The 17878-nt window shown below is 45.1% G+C and overlaps 1 protein-coding gene across 4 annotated transcripts in view; it reads right to left on the bottom strand.

Annotated features, from left to right (window-relative positions):
• The window catches only part of RAB44 (RAB44, member RAS oncogene family), a 29674-nt gene extending 12103 nt beyond the window's left edge, over window positions 1–17571 (bottom strand). For 2 of the 4 annotated variants that reach the window (XM_083445672.1, XM_083445675.1), the window contains exons 1-10: window positions 14320–14505; window positions 10718–10939; window positions 9454–9565; window positions 8173–8335; window positions 7364–7510; window positions 5413–5503; window positions 3658–3753; window positions 1956–2140; window positions 1047–1095; window positions 5–99 (exon numbers count right to left, since the gene is read on the bottom strand). In XM_083445672.1, coding sequence (XP_083301798.1) covers window positions 5–99; window positions 1047–1095; window positions 1956–2140; window positions 3658–3753; window positions 5413–5503; window positions 7364–7510; window positions 8173–8335; window positions 9454–9565; window positions 10718–10912 — 1133 coding nt within the window. In that variant the 5' untranslated portion in view covers window positions 10913–10939; window positions 14320–14505. Of the gene's footprint in view, window positions 1–4; window positions 100–1046; window positions 1096–1955; window positions 2141–3657; window positions 3754–5412; window positions 5504–7363; window positions 7511–8172; window positions 8336–9453; window positions 9566–10717; window positions 11321–14319; window positions 14506–17373 lie in introns of those variants that run through there. The other 2 variants (XM_083445673.1, XM_083445674.1) reach the window with 2 other exon arrangements.
• Between the last annotated feature and the right edge of the window lie 307 nt (window positions 17572–17878).

Genomic DNA, 17878 nt, shown 5'->3' with positions numbered 1-17878 from the left:
TTACTTATGAGCAGAGCTGGCCAGTGTATCCTCACTCGGATTGTATCCAAATCTTCCTACCAATTCAGAGGAGCTCATCTCATTTGCACTCAGATGACCCTTAGACGAATCACAATGAGATAAAGGCAGAAAAAGAAATAAGGATCACTTACTACCAATTTCAGTATCCACTTATGGGGGAGGATGCCTGTTGAATCTCTGCATGATCTACTGCACTGGCCTTGCCTATTTCTAATCACACATGGGGGGGGGGAGAGACTGGATCAGTCCTGATGAAGACATGCAACTGAATCGCTCACACTTAGGAGAGGCTGCCTGTTGCATCTCATCACAAGTCACTGCTCTGATTTTGCCTCTATCTGCAGTGAACAGAAGGCATGTCCAGAACACTGACTCATGCAGAGATATGGGAGATAGCCTCTAATGAAAATTGGTCTCTTTTCCCTCTGTAAACCCCAATGCATGTCTACACACCACTTTGAGGGTTTGTTCTACAATCAAGTGGTATATAAGTTTTATAAAATCAATTATGATATAAAAGACTCCAATAGAAGCCCCATTGACTTCAGTGGGACTTACTCCCAGGTAAGTGTGCATAGGAGCGCAATCTAAGGCTGCAATCCTCTACACACACCCTTGAACTTAAGGGGCCTTACTTCCCAAGTAAATATGCAAAAGGATTGTGTTGTATTTATCATTTTGGATAGTTTGAGTGAAGTGTGCCTCCAATTTCAGTTCAGAAGAAAAAATGTGCATTGGTTAACAGATGCTTGGGAAAGCCAGATTTAAAATAACCAGATTTCTCTAATGGTGCTACTATACATGTAGGGTGCTAGATACTATCCCCAGGGCCCATGAGAGTTTAGATTCTCCCATAATCCTATCTGCTGGTTGAAAGCACTATGTCAGATGCATGAATATACAGTACTCATAGCTAGGCCACCTTTCCAGGGCAACACTTGGCTACTAATTCTGGTGGCACCCCATGCGGGGGGGGGGGGCAGTTCTGAGTGACAAATGATGCAAGGTGAACAATTAAGAAATACCTGTTGACTTTGAGCAGTCTTGACAGAGACTTCCTCTGACGATCTGCCACTGCCAAGGAAAGAAGGGATACGTTGTCACTATCCCTGTACAGTGGTACCTCGGGTTAAGAACTTAATTTGTTCTGGAGGTCTGTTCTTAACCTGAAACTGTTCTTAACCTGAAGCACCACTTTAGCTAATGGGGCCTCCCACTGCCGCTGCGCGGCCGCTGCGCGATTTCTGCTCTCATCCTGAAGCAAAGTTCTTAATCCGAGGTACTATTCCTGAGTTAGTGGAGTCTGTAACCTGAAGTGTATGTAACCTGAAGTGTATGTAACCCGAGGTACCACTGTATACTAAAATGTGTTGCTTCTGCAGGGGCACAATCCTAGTAGCAGTAATAGTGCTGCAATGCATGTAACGGCATATATTGAGGATGGCGGGATGCAAACAGGAAATGCAATGGTGCCAACAGGAAGTGGGACAGTGCAAGCAGGAAGTGCATATTATCTCAAGGGGGCTGTGAGGGACAGCAGAACTGCTCCACTCAATTTATGCTGTAGCTTTTTTGGAAAAGTTACATCTTTTGAGAGGTGTACCTCAGGAAGAGGTATCCCTGCCCAGAAGCAATGGCCAAAATAGCCTAACCACCACCAACCTTTCCAAGGGGCAGCAAATAGTCCAGTCTGCTGAGCTATTCTGCTTTTACCTCATCATCACATCTGACTAATGGAGCGAATGAACGGATGTCAGGGGCAGTAGGTGTTCTGATGATGCAACGCTTAGTTCCCCGTGCAAGCCACTCTCTTTTCCACCAGATCAAAGCTAGTACGCTGAACCTTGGAAAGCCTTCTAATGAAATAGCTGCCGAAAGTTAGGTGTATCCTCCCCACCCAAAAAAAAGGTGACACTGTGGTGGTTAGGACTCACCTCTCTTCTTTATGTAACTGAGATACTCTACCCCTCATGAAATCCAGTTGCCTTTGGGTCTTTTGAAGCTGATTGAGGGTTTTTTGTAGCTGGTCCTCAAGGGCCATGTTGGTTTGTTTGAGCTCCTGGGTTTGGGTACTGGCCACGTGCTGCTTTTCTCTAAGGCTGAGAAACTGTGTCTCAAGCTGAGGAAGGAATATAGAAAGTGTTCAATACAGTAAAAGAAAACTAGCAGTGTGGTGGTTAAAATGCTGGACTAGTACCTAGAAGAACAGGATTCAAACCCTCATCCCATCAAAGCTCACAGAGTGATCGTCCCATCAAAGCTCATGGAGTCACAGTCTCTCAGTCTAACTTACATTCATGGGGTTCTTCTTGTGAGGATAAAAATGGGGGAAGAACCTTGCAGGAAATGTGAGGTTGACATTTCATTTTATTTACTTTATTACATTTCTATTTTCTGCATGGGCTAGACCCTTCTGCAAGTAAAATGGGCAAGCCTCTTAGACATGAGGTTCTCAAACTCCTTTCAGGTGGTCAGTAGAAAAGTAATGAAACAGCTGAAAATATCTGCCTTGCATTTGATTCACATTCTCTGTCTTTCTCTCTCACACACTGGAGACTGAAGCCATTTTGACCTGGGCTAGAGGCTAACAAGTGCTGCATTCACATCAAACATTGAAAGCACATTTCCTCTCCCTTCCAGAAAGGAGAATCCTGGGAACTGTAGTTTGTTAAAGATGCTAGGAATGGTAGTTCTGTGAAACATAAACTATAGTTCCCAGGATTCTTCTTCCTGGAGTGCCTTATCTCAGGGTATCAAACATCACACTTTATTGTGCCTGGGCAATTTTGTTGTTTAGCCGTTTAGTCGTGTCCGACTCTTCATGACCCCATGGACCAGAGCACACCAGGCACTCCTGTCTTCCACTGCCTCCCGCAGTTTGGTCAAACTCATGCTGGTAGCTTTGAGAACACTGTCCAACCATCTCATCCTCTGTCGTCCCCTTCTCCTTGTGCCCTCCATCTTTCCCAACATCAGGGTCTTTTCCAGGGAGTCTTCTCTTCTCATGAGGTGGCCAAAGTATTGGAGCCTCGGCTTCACGATCTGTCCTTCCAGTGAGCACTCAGGGCTGATTTCCTTCAGAATGGAGAGGTTTCATCTTCTTGCAGTCCATGGGACTCTCAGGAGTCTCCTCCAGCACCATAATTCAAAAGCATCAATTCTTCGGCAATCAGCCTTCTTTATGGTCCAGCTCTCACTTCCACACATCACTACTGGACAATAGTGTGAGAGATTTTTCAGTGAAACAAGGCCACGGTCCCTGAGTAACTGGAAGCAATGCAGTGTCCCCAGATATGGCTGGACTACAGTTTCCATCCTTTGATGGGATTGGTAGTCCAACAACACCAGGGGGTCATGATGTTGGCGAATTATGTTGACTATATCAGAAATATTCAGCCACACTGCAAGCAGCTGTGTGTGTAGGGTTGCTATATTTTGAAGAGCAAAAAAGGGGACACGTTTGCCAACTTCAACTTTTACCTTGAAGCTGTGGAGATTCTCATCATGAAAAAGAGGACGTGTCTTGGGAAAAGAGGACATATGGCAACCCTACATGTGGATGATGCTTTTGTTTTAGCCAGAGGAGATGCTTCCAGTAGATGGTGCTGTTTCCTCATGTCACATGGATAACCTTACCTCTTTTTGAACATCGAGGAAATGCTGTATTTCCCTTTCCCTGGCATCCAACAGTTCTTTCATCTCCACGCTGAGGAATTGGCTTTGGGTTTTACTCTGCAATAAACAAAGGTGGTGAAGCTATAGCTTTCCAGGGAGCATTCACACATGAAGCCTGTTTGCATTTGAGTCAAAGCACAAATAGAGCATGCAACAAAAAGTTGCAGCATGGTTTGCTCTTGTTCATGCTTCCAGACAACCGTATCCTTTTTCAGGATACTCCATTCCATTTCCACACCATTCCCCTGGTCAACATTCTGTGCCCACTAGGCATGTTCAATCCCCACTCAGCTGTTTTGGGATTCCCCCTGCCCTGAATTTTATTCTACATATTTTTTGTACTTATCCAAACTTTGGGATTCTCCTAAGCCTTCTGATATCTCCCTCTTCGGAGTGGATGCTAGTGGCTTTTCTATATAAAGATCCATCTTTGGATAATGAATTTGCTGTTAGTATCTAGATTCTATATATTATATTATAGAATAATGCGGGGGGGGGGGAGAGAATGAAACCTACTCTGACTGCAATATACATGCAATTTCTGCATTCACAAATTAAACAAATAGTGTGACATTTTAGTGCCTTGTGTGAAGTGTTATATGGCTGGTTGGTTTTTTGAATTTCCCATTGTGCAATGACATCAAGCCAAAGCACATTGTGTATAGTCAAATGTTAATATTTTTTGCCCTTTTATAAGAAATCAGGAACTCTGAAGGCCCCTGGCATTATAAGTGTTATAATATCCTTTTTAAAAAAATCCTACAAGTGAAATTTTCATAACGGAGAATAGTCACCTTGAGAAAGCCAGCTACAAGCAAATATTAAATATATTTGGGGAGGGAGATGTTTGCCAAAGACCTGAGAGCAGTGCTTTTTTCCAAGGGGTACTCAAGAGTGTACAGTACGGACACCTCTTCTTTTTTTGTTGCTAAAAAGTGTAGCACTTACTGTAACAACTTCAAGGTGAGTCCCAGCACCTATTTTTCGGGGGGGGGGGGAGCACTGCCTAAGAGTATCGTCTTAGTTCCCCATGTAACCAAAGAACAATTCATGTCAACGAGGAGTCATGTCTTCAGTGCAGTGGGCCCAACTCAGTGGTGCCCCCTCCCATAAGAAATCAGGCAGGCATCTATGAACTTTGTCCTAAACTGCTAGTGAATTTTCATGAGGGTTCTTTTTTTAAGCACAGGTTGTTGCAAAATGTGGCAAACTGAATTTAAGGCTCAAAAAAATAATAATGAGAAAGTGTGAGAACTGGAATTGACAGGTCCTTCCACCCCTAATTGCAGGTGGTGCTGGCTATATTAGAATTGTTCTCCTCTGCCCGCACAAGGGTTCTGAGAACATGCTTTCTAGAAAGAAAGACGATTACAGTACAGTCCTTTACACGTCAACTCAGAAACAAGCCCCATTCAGTTCGACGGGGCTTACTTCCGCATAGGATTGCAGCCTTATTCCTTCTCCATGTTTTGGATCAGAGTCCTTTTTCACTGCTCTCTCTCCTGCTGACTGTCTTATGATGAGGCATCTGCCCCTGGGGTCATTGTGCAGCACTAGAACAACACCATCATGTGTTGTTAACGAGGATTTAAATGGTGATTTAAATGGTGTGATCCACCCTGAGCTTTTGGGAGAGGGCAGGAACTTAAAAGGAAAACTCAGCACACCCCTTCTTATAAATCTGAGGAATTACACATGATCCAGTTATGCACCAACCTCAAGCTGCAGCCTTCTTGTCTCCTTGTCTATTTGCTGTTCCAACTCCTCATATAACTGCTGCACCTCCTTGTTGTGATCAGCCACTCGTCTAGTGCAGAGGAGCAAACAAGAAGGCTTTAAAGCAGAGTTGTTTAAAGGTGGGTAACATGGTAACCCTCCAAACGTTATGGGCTACAGCTCACATCAGCACCAGCCAGACTGGCCAATGTTCTTGGAGGATGGGAGTCAAAGCCTGCAATATCTGGGAAGAACCACAGTGCCTACCCATGTGCCTTAAGAGAGCAGAATTGGCCCTAGGCCCCTTCATTTGCTGATCTCAACATGGCTCCGTGTCAGGCCAGGCCTGGAAAATTATGCTGAGATTAAGGTAAAGGTAAAGGGACCCATGACCATTAGGTCCAGTCGTGACCGACTCTGGGGTTGTGGCGCTCATCTCGCTTTATTGGCCTAGGGAGCCGGTGTACAGCTTCCGGGTCATGTGGCCAGAATGACTAAGCCGCTTCTGGAGAACCAGAGCAGCACACAAAACGCCGTTTACCTTTCTGCCAGAGTGGTACCTATTTATCTACTTGCACTTTGATTCTTTAAAAGGAGATGACAGGAATTGAACCTGTGACCAGAGCCGTACCTGGGCTCCCTTGGCAAGGAGATGTATCGGCACCTCCCGCCCAGCTCCAGAAAAAGATTGACATAATTCAATCATTACAAATGATTCTTAAACTGGGTGTTTAACAGTGCAATCCTCTAAATGTACACTCAAAAGTAAATCCCGCCAAGTTTAATGCGGCTTACTCCCAGGAAAGTGGGTACACATGATAGCAGCCTAAATCTGGCAAGCCAGAGGCAGGACCTTCTGACAATACCTTGCTTGCTTTGTCGTTACTTCTGACAAGGTGACAGAAGAAAGGTTGTGCCCAGTGCACACTCTACTCAGAAGTAAGCCACACTTAAGTCAATGGCCCTTGCTCTCTGGGGTAAACATGCAGGGGTGCATACACTGGTCAAGGTGGGAAAGAAACTAGGGGAAAGCGAATCAGCAGTAGTAAAATAAAAGCCTCGCCTGACGTTTCTGAGTCACCACATCTGCTGAAAGGCCGCTCTCAGGGCTAGCCAGGTGAGCAGAGGGTGGGGAACAGCAGCCACAGAGCCAAGTAGAGGTGCCCTCATGGGGAGCCCCACTGCACAAACTAACTGTCAGCACTGATGGCTGACTGGGGAGGGCTGCTGCGAAGGTCCATGCCAGTGACCAGATTCCCCACTGAGGCACCAAGGCGCAATTTTTGTGCCGCCCCCAGCCTGTGCCCTTGGCTGGGACCAACCTAACTGGCCGCTAGGTCTGCCTGTGCCTTTCCACAACAGCCTTTCCCAACCTAGTACCCTTCAGATACAGTATGGTGCACTATAACAGGGCTCAGCAACCTTTTTCAGCCGTGGGCTGGTCCACTGTCCCTCAGACCATGTGGTGGGCCAGACTATATTTGGGGGGGGGGGGGGGAATGAATGAATTCCTATGCCCCACAAATAACCCAGAGATGCATCTTAAATAAAAGGACAAATTCTACTCATGTAAAAACACACTGATTCCCGGACCGTCCGTGGGCCAGATTGAGAAGACGATTGGGCCGCATCTGGCCCATGGAGCTTAGTTTGCCTACCCCTGCACTATAACGTCCATCAGACCCATCCAGCGAGGCTTTGCTGGCTGATGGGAGCTACACTGCAAAACACCTGAATTGCACCAGGTTGGGGAACACTTTTCTGAAGGAAAGCCATGGCCTCTTCTGTTGAGCTATGTATGCCCCCCTATTCTCTCTACAAATGCAAACACTCCAACCTTTTCTACCCTTTGGGTTCCAAACTCCCTTTTCCTGGAGTCTTTCTACCCATTCCGGAAAGCTGGATTTACGAAAGCAGTTTCCGTGCTTCACTTGTACACCCAGTGACCTACGTTTTCAGCATTAACTGCAGTGTCTCTTTTGCGCCCCTCGATTCTTTGATCAAGTGTGTCATTTTAGCCAAGAATTCTTTCAGGTTTCCCAGCAGATGTGGTTCATCCTGTCGGAGCTGCACCCAAATCTTCCAGATTTCTGACTGGCTGCAAGAGAGAAGATTGTCTCATTTTCCAGCGAATATTCTGTTGATCCACCTGAATCCTCAGGGGACCTCTCAATTGGGACAGCCTGTCTCAACTGTTCTTAGGATCTGAGAGCAGTTTTGTTTCTTCCTAAGAACAAGCATGTGGATCAATAAGGCAACGGGGCTGTAAAGCAGCTATTGCGAAAGCTGAAATACCTCTTATCGCCATGTGTGTCACTTTGAAAATAACCAGTTAGTAGATAAAATAGGAAAGTGTCTAGGCCATATTAACTATTATTGTTGCCTTTTTGTGAGTGTACCTACTGGTATCAAGTACCATCACCTCTTTTTTTAGCTGCCCATGGCAGCCATTTTGTGCTTGTACCCACAGCACTTTTATCACAGCACTTGAGGTAGTTGTCTCCCTTTACCCAATGGTAGGACTAATCCCAGCTTTCAAGCCCCAAGAGCTACTTTCTTAACTCAGGGTGTTGAAACATGATCTTCAAGATCCAGAGCATCTTCCTACAAACTTCCCACTTCCACAACCCATATAGTAACTCAAGCTTAAGTGCAGAATTCAACACCAAAACTCTTTCACCTATTCCCTATTCCTCCTCTGCCTGGATCCTGTGTTGTGAGATTCAGTATAAAACTAGCATAAGGTTTGCACCCGCTTACTCTTCAAAGATGTTGTCAGCTCCCAGTTGGTTTAGGAAGGCCTTAAAGCACATTTGCTCCTCTGTGTCAGCTTCCTCCAGAGACAGGTGGGTAGGAGCCTTTACAGAAGGCATCTTTCTCTTCCGGTGCGCTCTTGCCACCGTCTGTGAGCTCAGAAAATACCCTGCCACATAGACAATGAAAATCACACCTCTGGACAGACATGGTGCAATACAGAACAGTTTCAAAGCAGTATTTGGCCCCTAGGACCAAATAAATACCTACGATGAGATATGCTGAACCAGAGCAACTGCCACTAGCACTCTGCTGATCCTCGTGTTGATCTAGACAGACTGTCAGAATCAAGAGGCTTCCAGACAGGGGCTTAATATTGTGGACAGGTCATTGGCAGGCAACAGTGGGCATTTTCCTTTTCCTGGTTGGATTGTTTTACTCGGAAAGGGTAAATCTGGATTAAATAAAGGACGGAGGCAGCAGATGCAGGGTGGCATTTTTTATACCTCCCAAAAGGGAGGTGCAGAGGTTGGCAACACAAGAACAGGCCTTCTCTGTGGTGGCTCCTGTTTGTGGATGCTCTCCCCAGGAAGGCATGCTTGATGCCATCTGTTATGTGAGAAGTTCTCACAACTGAAGTTCTCACCCTGGGCCAGCAGGGGGATACTGTAGATAGTTCAGGTCCACATATGCAAATAAGGGATCAAAACTGACGTTCAGTGATTGGATAGTTACAGAAAATGGTTACTGTTGCGTTCTAGTGGAGCTCTATATAAGCAGGCTGGCTGAACCCTTCAGTTCAGTTCTGTTCTGGCCTGTGAATAAACAAGAACTGTTTGAAGAATCGCTGTGTCGTCTGATATGTTCACCCACAACCTAACACCATCCCTATCTGTTTTTGGACGCCATATATTTTCACTGACCCATGCTTTTTGGACGTTAATCTTCTGGTTATCTTTTCAGTGAGTTGGGTTGAGTTGGATTCGCTCTTTTATCGGTGAGCATTTTAGGTTGTTTTATTTTCCATGTTTGTTTCTGAAACTCGCTTTGAATCACTTTTGCGAACAGAGTGACCACTACTGATAAAACAATAATAATAATGCGGATGCTGCTGCAATACTTTGCAAGCATGAGAAGCAACCATCCTTGGTCGGGGTGACACAGCAACCATTGCTCCAAACCTCTGCACTTCCCTGCAAATAGGGACTTCCTGCCAAGGATTGCAGACAAACATTGCACATTATCAACCCCATCAGTGTAACGTAAACACACTAAAGCAATGCATACTAAGCCCCTCAGTGAACTCTTCTGTGGTTAAGTAGCCCTTGCTGTCAGCATCCAGGCCATCAAACACAAGCTCCAGCTCTTTGGTGCTCCAAGGAAAGTCTGCCTCCAATTTCTGAAAACAATACAAATGTGAAGTTAAGGCCCTGATATCAGTCCCTTTGTTCTCAGACAGCTAGTAAACAGTTCGGTCTGCAAAAAGGTGCCCTCAGTGTCATTGCGGGGTCAGAAATGATTGGTAGTTCTGTTTTTATATAAAATAACCAGCTGTATAAAACTGTGCTTGCTGTGTCTGTTTCCCTGCTGGAGAACTTATCAAGTGTTATGCTAAAGAATAAATAAAGTTATTAATTAATTAATTAATTAATTAAGTTTGCAATCCATTAACCTGGTCTTTTTAAATTGAATCTCTTCCTTTGTCTATTTGTTAGGGACTCGTTAATTACCTCTTATCAGCTCTTGCTTGGAATATGTTAAGGAGGCATTTTATTGCTCAAGGCCTGTAGATATAGCCAAGAGGCGCCTAAGAGTGAAATATTGACAATCCAAGATAACAAAAAGAAATAGCAGGTGCTACTTTGGGGACTCTGCACATGTTCTGGAGCCTATTAGGATCTCATGAATATTAGAAGACAAACCCAGGGTGGGGCTAAGGCTAATCTAAATGCACATGTGATGTGTGCTCCCCTCCTTCACATGCCAAGGAGTAAGACATGAAATGGGTGTTCTGGGAAACCTATAAGCTATAAGTCTTAACCAATCAGAAAGCAGATGGAAGAAAGGAGGGAGAAAGGGGGAGAGAGGGAAAAATCAATGTTTTAAAAGCTGGGCGCAAGAGTCCTCGTGGCCAGCATTTTCCTTCCCTTTCTTTGGAGATGTTTGTGCGCTTTATTCAATAAACAAAAGTATATTGGATCTCCTGCCTACACACTCTTATTGGCATTAGTAGTGCCTGGGACAATAAAAGGTCTGATTAGCAGACCCAACATCATAACATTGAGTGGAAAAGAGTCATAGCATTTCATTCTATATGCAATGGTCATAGACACCTAAATAATGTTAAGATGATAATCATTTGTCTTATGGTCACACACAATGATCCATGATAAGGCAAAGTCGAGATCAGAGTTTTTGCCAGGCCTTTTCTCATCCATCATTAAGGTATTCTACCTCCACTGTCAAGAGGCAGCATGTCTGAAGCTTCCAGCAAGAAGAATGAAGCATCTAGCCCTCAAAAGCACATGACGTACACACACCACCAATTTACCTGCATATCAGCTCGTGTGATGAAACCTTCCTTTTTTCCATGTCCCTGGGAGAGGTCCCGAACCTTTTCCATGAGTTCAGAAAGGCATGGCTCTTCCTCTGAGATCGAAGATACTCGTGTGCTTCCCCAGGTCCCTCTTGCTTGCTTCCGGCGGCTTGACCCAAACTTTCTGCCAGGCATCCTCTGCTTATCCATGGCCCTCCCAGAGAGTTACATTCAGTTCTTTGGAAAGAGGAAGGAAAGGGAGCGGGGCATCATCCTTTTTCATATCCTCCGCTGTCTCATAATTTGGCACGCTAGAGACACGGCACTTTATGACGTGTGATGCAGAAAGGTTCTCCGCCTAGTTATCTTGAACCCGCGAAGGCTGGTGGTTGTGCCAGCTGTCAAGCAGTGGTGCATTTGCCTGCTCATGGATCTGCATGCCTACACTAAACCCACTTTGCAAGCAAGCATCAGGAGCTGCTGAGGTTGGGAGCCGAACCCATGAAGTATATGCACTATTGCCCCCTGGTGAGTTACAAAGCAGAACATTTCCCTGGTCTGTTATGATTGCCCAGGTTCTCCCTACCTAGGATGGACATCAGCTCTCCCTGACTTTATTATATACAGTGGTACCTCGGGTTACATATGCTTCAGTTTACAGATGCTTCAGGTTACAGACTCCCCTGACCCAGAAATAGTACCTCGGGTTAAGAACTTTGCTTCAGGATGAGAACAGAAATAGTGCTCTAGCAGCACGGTGGCAGCAGGAGGCCCCATTAGCTAAAGTGGTGCTTCAGGTTAAGAACCGTTTCAGATTAAGTACGGACCTCCAGAACGAATTAAGTACTTAACCTGAGGTAGCGCTGTATTTAGGTAAGCTTTTTATGGCACATTGAAGGCCTAAAAGAAAAGAAAAATAACTCCCAGATATGCAGGGGCTGTGAGGGCTAAACCACAGAGCCTAGGACTTGCAGATCAGAAGGTTAGCGGTTCGAATCCCCACGACGGGGTGAGCTGCCATTGCTCGGTCCCTGCTCCTGCCAACCTAGCAGTTCGAAAGCACGTCAAAGTGCAAGTAGATAAATAGGTACCACTCCAGCGGGAAGATAAACGGCATTTCCATGTGCTGCTCTGGTTTGCCAGAAACGGCTTAGGCATGCTGGCCACATGACCCAGAAGCTGTCTGCGGACAAACGCCGGTTCCCTCAGCCAATAAAGCGAGATGAGCACCGCAACCCCAGAGTCGGTCATGACTGGACCTAATAGTCAGAGGTCCCTTTACCTTTTTTATGGAGGGGCTGTAGCTCTTAACTTTGCCTGCAGAAGGTCAAAGGTCAAATTAAAAGGAGAGCAGGAAAGATCTCTCACTGAGGCAGACCGGCTACTGTTACTGCCAGTCAGAGAATACAATGCATAAATAGACCACATGTCAGTGAGCTTACTAATTTATAAATATTTCCCAGGCTGTTTGAAGTTGGGAAGTAATTATTTGCCACAGGCAAGTGAGTTTTTTTACAAGCCTCTGCTAATCCTGGCTCCCCCTCTGCATTGTATCCAAAGACACCTCTTCCGCCATTTCCTTCGTTGTTCTAAACCAAAAGTAGCCAACATGGTTTCCTCAAGATGCTGTGAACTGCAACCCCCATCACCCCTGACCATTGGCCATGTTGGCTAGGGATGATGGGGACTGTAGTCCAAAATATCAGGAGGACACTACATTAGCCACCATGTACTTTGGCTCCCAGCTTCCCAGTGGATATCAACATTGATCCAGTGCATGCACCAACATTGCAATCTTAACTTCTGCACCAAGAATCCTTATCTAGATCAGGAAAGGAAGTGACAGGATATACCTAGTGCCAGCTTCCACATATGTTGTGCTACATCTCTAGTTTATGGCTGTTTTGGACTTGCATTCACTCCAATCCTCCCAGTTTGCCAAGGATGGGCGCTACTTGTTTTCAAGTTAAAATGTGGTTAGCTTGAGTTACTGATGTCATCATGCTTTAGGGCTCAGCTCCCAACCCCAGCTCTCTAGGAGCAGAACATCTGAGTCAGAAATGGATGCACATTGTCTTCAGTGCACACAAAGGTACATCTATGTGCGCACATTCTGAGGCACCACAGAGCACAAAACCTGCCATTTCACATGCAACGGCTACTGAGGTTTGTGGATAACATACCATTTATGAAACAACTGTGGTTTTTTTGAAACCAGAAACAATTGTTTTCTGAAACAGTTATGTTTTTCTGAAACCAAAACAGTAAACACACTGCTGGCTCTTAAGTGCATGGAGGACAGATTATTGCTGGGCAAATGAACACACAGGAGGTGAAGAGTCTTCACTCATATAAAACAGAGGAGACAGTGGTGTTCACCAAATGATCCTTGATGTGAGAATAGAGATTATTCAAGCATACCCCTATTCTCATCATTCGTGAAACCTCGCAAGGTTTTGTGACCCCTTGGGCTTCAAGCAACACCTTTTTAATAGGCCAGTGGTAGATTAGCATAATAAGCTTTAAAATCAAGAAAGTTCAGCAGTCGAGAAAAGTCTTGGGAAACTCAAAAGCTGTTACAATACAGTGGTACCTCAGGTTAAGTACTTAATTCGTTCCGGAGGTCCGTACTTAACCTGAAACTGTTCTTAACCTGAGACACCACTTTAGCTAATGGGGCCTCCTGCTGCCGCCACGCCGCCGGAGCACGGTTTCTGTTCTCATCCTGGAGCAAAGTTCTTAACCCAAGGTACTATTTCTGGGTTAGCAGAGTCTGTAACCTGAAGCGTATGTAACCGGAAGCGTATGTAACCCAAGGTATGTAACCTTTTTAAAAAGTTATTATCTGAATCATTTTAAAATTCAGGGGTCAGCAAACTTTTTCAGCAGGGGGCCGATCCACCTTCCTTCAGACCTTGTGGGGGTCCAGACTATATTTTGTTGGGGGAGGAATGAACGAATTCCTATGCCCCACAAATAAACAGAGATGCATTTTAAATAAAAGCATACATCCTACTCATGTAAAAATACATTTGGACCGTCTGCGGGCCGGATTTAGAAGGCAATTAGGCCAGATCCGGCCCCTGGGGCTTAGTTTGCCTACCCATGTTTTAGATCTTAATCCAGGGGTTGGCAACCTAAGGCCCATGGGTCACAAGCAGTCCATGGGGGTCATTTAACCAGCCCATGGACCCCCTCCGCCTGCTCGGGGACCCAAGCCGCCTGCTCAGTCGGCTCCCGTGCACCGCGCTAAACCAGCACGGAGCAGAGCGCGAACCGCCTTCCGCGATGCTGGCCAGCTTCCCATTGGCTGCAGGAAGCTCCTGCAGCCAATGGGAAGCTGCACACGCCTCCTCCACACCGGTAGAAGCGCTGGAAAGAGCATTTGCGCATGCATGCATGCATGGGCACACACACACTCTGGCCCACTGCAGCGTCTGCAGGACCGTGAACCAGCCCAAGCTATAAAAACTTTGCTGACTCCTGTCTTAATCAGCCTTCCTTTGAAACCATCATGGTAACTGCACTTGTATCTAATTATAGAAAATATGGTATAGGAGCCCACAACTTCCTAGCATTTGTAATTAGAAATGTTCGCAGAAAGAAGAAGTACTTACTCTCAAAGAGGATCGATAACCGCTTGCCTATATCGCTGGTGGCGAGTCAATAGAATTTCCCAGGCTGAACAGTGCAGTGGGGACCAAGCAGACTTGGCAACACACAGCAACAAAAGTTGGTCAACTAGTTTCAACTGGAGCCTTTTCAGGGTATGTGAAACTGAATGTGGAAGTCCAACTCTCAAATGATAACTATGATCTAGAGTGCGCTGTCTGAAGTGTCTTGCGATTTTCAAAAACCATTTCCTCTTTTTCTGCTACTTTGTGGGGGAGGTTAGACTTGTATGGTTAGACTCAGCGATGGAGCAAGCGGATCGGGCGCCTGGGGTGGTGCCGCCCGGCATTTTGTCACCCCCCACAGTGGTGACACCCAGGTAGACCCGCCCCCACCGCACCCCGTTCCTCCGCCCCTGGTTAGACTTGAATTAACTTTTTAATAAATGGCTTAATATGAGCATAACACTGATATTATTAGTATTGGATATTGTTCACTGACCGGTTGGTATGTTTTATGCTCCTCTAAATGAACTGCAGTTGTTGAATTGGTAATTGCAATATATTATAATTATGGTTACTGTATTTAAATTGTCCATCCTATAAACCACTTTGGACACAAAGTATCAGGGGAAATACAATATACAAATAAATAGTACTTCTGTGGGTTTTCTGGATGACCAAAACTAAGGCCAGGTCCCTCCAAAAAGCAGCTCATGGTTCAAAGTTGACACATGATATAACTAAATTTTGACTTGGAAGTTTATTCCACAAGGGTCATTATATAGTTTCCAGTTGCAGGATAGTTTCATGCTTTTGATTCTATATGTTTGGTGACTTCATTGGGCTTTTGCAGCTAGGCTTGCCAGATGTCATGTACAGTATATGAAATAAGAACTTTTCTTGGTAAATTTGTACATGTGTTCTTAATAATATAGCCCAAGAGCCTGCCCAACCTATTCTTCAAGCAGGACATTAATCTTCACAACACCCTTACATAAGACTAAGGTTCCATTAGCAATAGGCATGGATAGATGATGCAACTGGTACGAACTCAGAAAGCTTTTTTTAAAGTCAAGGCAACTCAAGCCCCGCTAGTGCTCCATATCCATGCAACCTCATAATTGGTTGGTTCTCCTTGGTGGGTTCTTATTCTGCAGTTGACCAACAGAGAGCCTGCAGTAAAGTTTTGGCAAACTACAAAAAGTCAGCTTACATTAGAGACAATGGTTGTGCAAACCATCATTATGGATTCACACAGCCAGCGCATGTGGTGATTTTCCAGAAACTTAACACCTTTAAATAAGTTCCCACATTTTGCTTGTGCTGCTGGCAAAGGATGAAATTTCAGTTGATTTGGACTGTCATGACAGTCAACTAAGTCTGGCAAAAAGCAGCTCTTTGAGTCTGCTCTAGAGTATATGCATTTACATGCCTACTCAGAAGTAGTCACACAGTTAAGAGGGTGCAGGATTGTAGCATAAGTGTGATTGAGTGATCTGCTGTAAGAGGTGCTGTTTGCATTTTTTAAAATGTCAAAAGTGGAAAACAATTTACATCACTCTTCAGGGTTGTTGTTTTTTTGTTTACAATACAAAAAAAAAAGGTGCTGGAGAGTCATACTACAGTGTACAGTCCTGGTGTTGCTTGCAAGGGCCCAGGCAACGATGCGTAAGATATTTTCAAAAGGAACCTGGATTTTGATTCAAACTCGCTGTATGGGCAAATCTATACCATACATTTAAAGCACATGACTTTCACCCAATAATCCTAGGTGGTATGTAAATCACTCTGGAAGCCTTTTCGGTTGACAAGCAGTGTTTCTCAAACTTGGGTCTCTAGATGTTTTTTGGACCACAACTCCCATCATCCTTAGCTAGCAGAACCAATGATGGGAACTGTAGTCCAAAAAGAGCTGAAGACCCAAGTTTGAGAAACCCTGCTGTAAATAAATAAAAACAAATAAGGGAATTGTAGGTCTATGGCTCCAGCTACCAGGAATGTTTGGGGTAAGTCATACGCACTAAATGTGTGCTGAATGTGCTTTAAAGGTATGGTGTGAATCAGTCACTAGGGCTATCAATTCTCCCTTCCCCTTTCTTTCTTTGTTGTACTTATATTCCACGCTTCCTCCAAGGAGCTCCTGGTGGCTTGCATTTGTCTTTTTGTGCACCATTTTATTCTCACAATCCTGCGAAGTAGGTTAGGCTGAGAGATGACGACTAGCCCAAGGTCACCCAAGCAAAAACTTCTTAGCTGAGATGAGCCTGGATCTCATCCTACTCTGCCACACCAACACAGGTGCAGGGACCCCAAATTGCATAAGTCCTAGCCAGCATGGCCAACAGTCACAGGTATTGGGAGGTGTTCTCCAACAACATTTGGAGGACCACAGGCTTCCCATCCTCACTCCAACCACTATTCCACCCCACTGACTTTTAATCAGGGGATCTTTGCTTTTAACAGCTGCACAGCAGGCAGAAATTCAGCACATGGAAATGTAATATCAAAGGAAAACTGTGTTTGCTGAATTGCTGCTTGTTAGACGCTTGTTAGGCACGCGGGTGGAGCTGTGGGTTAAACCTAGAACTTGCCGATCAGAAGGTCAGCAGTTCGAATCCCCGCGATGGGGTGAGCTCCCATTGCTCTGTCCCTGCTCCTGCCAACCTAGCAGTTCGAAAGCATGTCAAAGTGCAAGTAGATAAATAGGTACCGCTCTGGCGGGAAGGTAAACGCCGTTTCCGTGCGCTGCTCTGGTTTGCCAGAAGTGGCTTAGTCATGCTGGCCACATGACCCGGAAGCTGTACACCTGCTCCCTCGGCCAATAAAGCGAGATGAGCACTGCAACCCCAGAGTTGGTCACGACTGGACCTAATGGTCAGGGGTCCCTTTACCTTTAGAGGCTCCTTTGTGGAAGCTCCTAGCACTCAGTATTTCCACCGTTAAAATAAAATCTAACTCCAAAATAAAGAAAAGCCTCCATGTGTTTGTTCTTTAACTAATACGTCGACTCACAATGTCACTCCCTAAAACATGAGCCAGACCATAAAAAGCACTTACCATTCACCAGCATCTACAGGGTTCTCACTCGCTGCAAAGAGCAGGACACCTCCTCTTAAATGAAACAGTTCCTTTATTTTGCAGGCGGAAGTTGGCACAACCACAGAGGAGGGAGAAAGTGGTCGATTTCACCAGCATAACTGAGACATTTGTCTTGTCACTTTCCTTCTTGCTCAACCCATCTTTCTGTTGTGGGCTCAGCCACTCATGTTATGTTAACAGTTTGTCCTACAGATCTCTGTGAAAGGCATTGGTTGCCTTGGGACATTTAATGCAAGATTAAAATTGGCTGCACAAAACACAGTTGGTTTTCACTTTTACTTGGGAGAAGCCATATTTCCGGGAATATAAAGCATCAGCAAATGTTTTCCTGTTGAATGGGAGACCAATAGTACGGCCTACATTGAGCCATTTCACAAATGTGGAACAAGCTCAAAGGTCAGCCTGCAGTAAAAATTGTTTATGGAACGGTTTGCAAATAGAAATGTGATTGTGTTAGCAAGAT

The sequence above is a fragment of the Podarcis tiliguerta genome, assembly GCF_965153285.1.
Source record: "Podarcis tiliguerta genome assembly, chromosome: 6".
Lineage (NCBI taxonomy): Eukaryota > Metazoa > Chordata > Lepidosauria > Squamata > Lacertidae > Podarcis > Podarcis tiliguerta.
Note: the sequence above shows the minus strand (reverse complement) of the source record. Positions and strands in the feature narration are given on the sequence as shown.